The following is a 4191-nucleotide window of genomic DNA, read 5'->3' on the forward strand; positions in this document are numbered from 1 at the left end:
ATACATTTTAAGCAATCTTTCCAGTGACATGATCACAAATTTCTTTGCACATCATCCATAAAGTCCATTGTAGGACAACACAACAAGTGCCTCCTTTCAAGTCTAAATTGTTCCAGTAAACGTAAAGCAATCTAACAAAAGCAGCATGCTCCAGAAATCAAATTGAGGCTGATTGTGTAAAAAATCATTCTTTTTTCTCTAGCATGAAACACATCAATATCCTTATGGAGCCATTGATCTGCATTGTAGACTTCACAGCAACACAGGCAGCAACTCTATTGTGAGTTGGTGTGTCTTAAAAAAACACAGAATCAGGGCATCGATTGAATGATGTGGCAGAAAAGTGTCATATTGAATGACGTGTCATACTGAGACTTTAAATTTAAGCACAGTGATATTGGTGGTCTCTTACCATCACTTTGATCACCTCTGAAAACTCTCGTTTCTGTCCTTGCTCTGTCTTTTCAAGGATCTGCGTAGCGTCTCTCTGGTCTCTCTGGACACCTGGACTGTGTCTTGCCCGTGGTTGGAAAGAGCTACAGAGACATATTTGGTTGCCAGTTTGATAACAGCTTTTGTGCAGGGCGTTGTGATGATCTGGTAGTCTGTAAGGGCACAGTTTTTCTTCCACGTGACCGCTCTGCACCGCAGCGGCTCTATAACCTCCACTTACCCGGGCGACCCTCCGAATCACCCTGAGTCTGGCTGCGTACGGGCCATTGGCAGCCAATGATGATGAACCCAGATGGGCCACCTTTGCCGGGCACTCGTGACACCATTCCAGTCTATGAACAGATGCCCTTTTCCATGCAGGTTGAGGGCTTCTTGTTGCATGGTTCGCCGAGACAGATTCGACGTGCCGCCCAGCCATTTCTTCACTTGGTTGCACATGAGATGATGTTTGAATCCACTCTATCATTGGCAGTGCTTCACTCACCCCTATAAGACATACAGGCGTTGAGTTCTCGCAAAAAACAATATTTTGTTTCTGGGTCATTGAGTCAGTGGAATCACTTGGATTTATGGGTACGCTGTGGTTCAGTGCAACAGTTCTGGTAAGAATCAAGCCTGGGTTGGCAGAATGTTTAGAAGGGATGCTTCGCTGAGATGCTTTCCATCTTCTGTTTGCTCCGTCCGATGAATCATTTGTTACGGACGTGTCAGACCTCGACTGGACAAATAAATTGGGGGACAAAATTATGTTCCTTTGGTCCAAATAACGACATTTGTGCAGAACTTTCTGTTTAGCCATTTGGCATTCGTGAAATTCATCATCTAAAAAAGACAGAAAAACAAAAAGCTTTAATATTGTGTTGGAGCCAGACTGGGTCATCAAAATAAAAAATAATCATTAAAATAACGCAATTGCACATAAAAAAGTGCCTAATAATGTCTAATTCGGGTACATATCCTTTCAGGACATTTGGGAATACAGGAATATTTCTGTTTAACAAGGTTATGTCTATCGATAAGGCTTCACACCCTCCCTCTTTCTTGCTCTTGGGTCTATGGGTGTCTGAGTCCAGTTAGTCTGATGATGAATCTCACAGGTGGGGATTTTAAATGTCAGGTCTAAGTCCAGCGTAGCCCGGCTCTGATCGATGTCCCTCTCTATGGCTCTTTTGCAGAATGCAGCTCTGAGGGACTCTGTATGACTCACCGGTTTTTAACACAGAATAAGACTAATGGTGGAGGGTTTAAATGAAAATGTTCATTGTTTAACCTTCAGTAGCAGTGGGTGGAAGAACAATAGGGGCAAGAAGTCTGAGACCACTATTGAAAGTGTCTCTATTTAGCACTGTTTCTTTTTTATTTTAAATTATAATTACATCATCAGGCCAATTTACATCACACTGTAGGTTTAAAGGTGCAGTTTGTAAAAACCGCCGCTAGAGGGCGCACGATGAAAACGACAACAATGGCGTAGCTTGATGACGCTGTGAAGGAGCGTGGAATGATGGGATGTGTTGTCTTCAACTCCACCGCTGATGGCCATCAATCAGACGGGAACGAGAAATCATGTTAGCGGATGAGGTAAAGTTTTATAATTGTTGCGAATAATTGTGGTCCATAAATAAGTGACTGCTCGAAACAAGCTAGTGGCTTGCTAGACGCTAGACACTATTTCCGCATTTGTCCACGACACTGCTGTCATGCGGTTTCTACATCAGTAAAGGCGGTAACAAAGGGGAACGCGGACATGACGCCATTGACAGGCGACCGCACAGCCCCGTGTTACTGTTTAGAATGACGATTTTCTCACGATTTACAAGTAGTTGGAAACATTTGAGATATTGTAAGTACTCAGCGGAACAAAATATATAACACTGGCCTAGTGGTTTTTGGATATTTTACTGCAAAATTGTTACAAACTGCACCTTTAACTGAAAATGTAATGATTTCGTTTTTTTGTATTTGCCTTAATTAATGCACACGAACCGGACTAAATTTTTATTTCTTAGAAGTTACTCTTTCATAGGAGATTTGATGCTCAGTTTCATTGAAGTGGATTTATGAACAAGGTTGTATAGGTGAAATAATCTGGATTTGGCTAAAGTTGATGAGAAATGTGTGAGTTCATACTAAGATCTTCAATGCTATTGACTTTTGATTGCAGACTTGACAAATATGATCTTAGTTTGTGACACTGTTGAGATCTCTTCTGAAACTCCAATGGAGACACTTGTAAGTCCCGATCCACATTTCGCGTCTAAAACCACGTGGAAAACACGAAAAGCTGAAATATTTCCATCTCGATGCCTGCCGCGCGTCTACATTTAGTCTACAATAACGAATATGCGCGGAAAAGACGTGAAATGTGAATCGGGCCTAATGCTGGGTTCACACCAAACGCGTTTTAATTACTCGCGCTCCACGCTTTTTATTACTCGCTGGAAAAGTTCGTTATTTTCGCGTGAGTGACACGATCTGACAAATATTTTCAACCTTCGCGGAAGACGAGATTGACGCGTGTTGTTTTGCATATCCTGTCCGCTTATCAGAATCAAAAACTGTTCAGAATATTAACGGCCCCAGCTGTGAAAAGTAAACCATTCTTTCTCACCATACAGCCAAAATAATATTACCAAACTCAAACAAACAGAAAAAAAACAGTCAAAACAGAGAAAAACATTTGCAAATTACACATCTGGCCTCCTGTCTCTACGTGAAAATAAATGTCTCCGTGCTGGGAAAGTCGCGTCTTTCAACCCCGACGCACACTTCGAGGTGATTCTGAGTCATGCTTGGCAAGCTAGACTCAGAAGAATATAATGTATAATGGGCGCCTTCACAACCCCACGTGGAATATCACACAGCAGGTGAAAGCATCTGTAATTAGAAATGAAGCTCATGTGGTTGCGAGCGTAAGGGGAAAGAAACGTCAACGGATTCTGATGTGGCATTCCAGGCAGGGAGCATATTTATTTTTCTTTCAGATTCAAGACATGAGTCGTCTTTTCCTTCTGTTAGAACATGAATGTGTTTGGTTGCTTACCGTTCATTCCATTATCTTCCCAAGGACAGCACTGATCTCTCTTCTCACTCTTTCTGTTAAAACATTGTGAATAAACGAATGAAAAGATGAGAAAACTTTCAAGAATGAAGAATTAAACATTCCATATGGGTAAATGCTACCTGCATGTGTTAAACATCTGTAAATCAGGATATTATTAAAGACAGTCCACAAAAACAGAAATATCACAAATGGGATTTTTTGACGTCCCACTTGTTTCTCATACACTCTTAAAAATAAAGGTGCTTAAAAGGTTCTTCTTATGGAACCATTTAGACAAAAATGGTTCTTCTATGGCATCGTGAAGACATGTGGAAAATAAATGGAAAATAGTTCAAGACTTTTGCTTTTCTGAGAAAAAGAAAATATACATCAACAATCAAATTGTACAATTTCTGCAAATGAAAAACAAGATTTAAAGGGGTCATATGAACACGTGTTTTCTGTGTCTTTGGTGTGTTATAAGTTGGTCATGCATGTATTAGACACGTAAAATTGCAAAAAAACAAAGTGTCAGAACAAAAGATGCATTCTATCTAAAAGCGAATGCTCACCCAGACCTGCCTGAAACGCCTCGTGTAGCCACACCCCCACAAATCTACGTCAGTTGGTGGTATGATTTGACTAAGACCGCCCAAATGTATACGCAAGTAAGGTGGGCGTACCTGTCAGTAAAT

General features: G+C 41.0%; 1 protein-coding gene across 1 annotated transcript; it reads right to left on the minus strand.

The window, feature by feature from the left end:
* Positions 1 to 200: 200 nt before the first annotated feature.
* Positions 201 to 3553, minus strand: LOC130551008 (uncharacterized). Its single transcript, XM_057328545.1, has 3 exons — positions 3497 to 3553; positions 413 to 1275; positions 201 to 294 (listed from the first exon to the last, which is right to left on the minus strand). The coding sequence occupies exons 1-3, from the start codon at positions 3501 to 3503 to the stop codon at positions 253 to 255; spliced, it is 912 nt and encodes a 303-aa protein (XP_057184528.1). The 5' UTR covers positions 3504 to 3553; the 3' UTR covers positions 201 to 252.
* Between the last annotated feature and the right edge of the window lie 638 nt (positions 3554 to 4191).

This window comes from Triplophysa rosa, unplaced genomic scaffold (genome assembly GCF_024868665.1).
Source record: "Triplophysa rosa unplaced genomic scaffold, Trosa_1v2 scaffold536, whole genome shotgun sequence".
NCBI lineage: Eukaryota > Metazoa > Chordata > Actinopteri > Cypriniformes > Nemacheilidae > Triplophysa > Triplophysa rosa.

Excerpts from the sequence above, each read along its gene's own strand:
- LOC130551008 (XM_057328545.1), bottom strand. Across the intron at positions 295-412 it reads CAGAGGTGATCAAAGTGATG|ACACACCAACTCACAATAGA; the intron begins GTAAGAGACCAC and ends TGTTTTTTTAAG.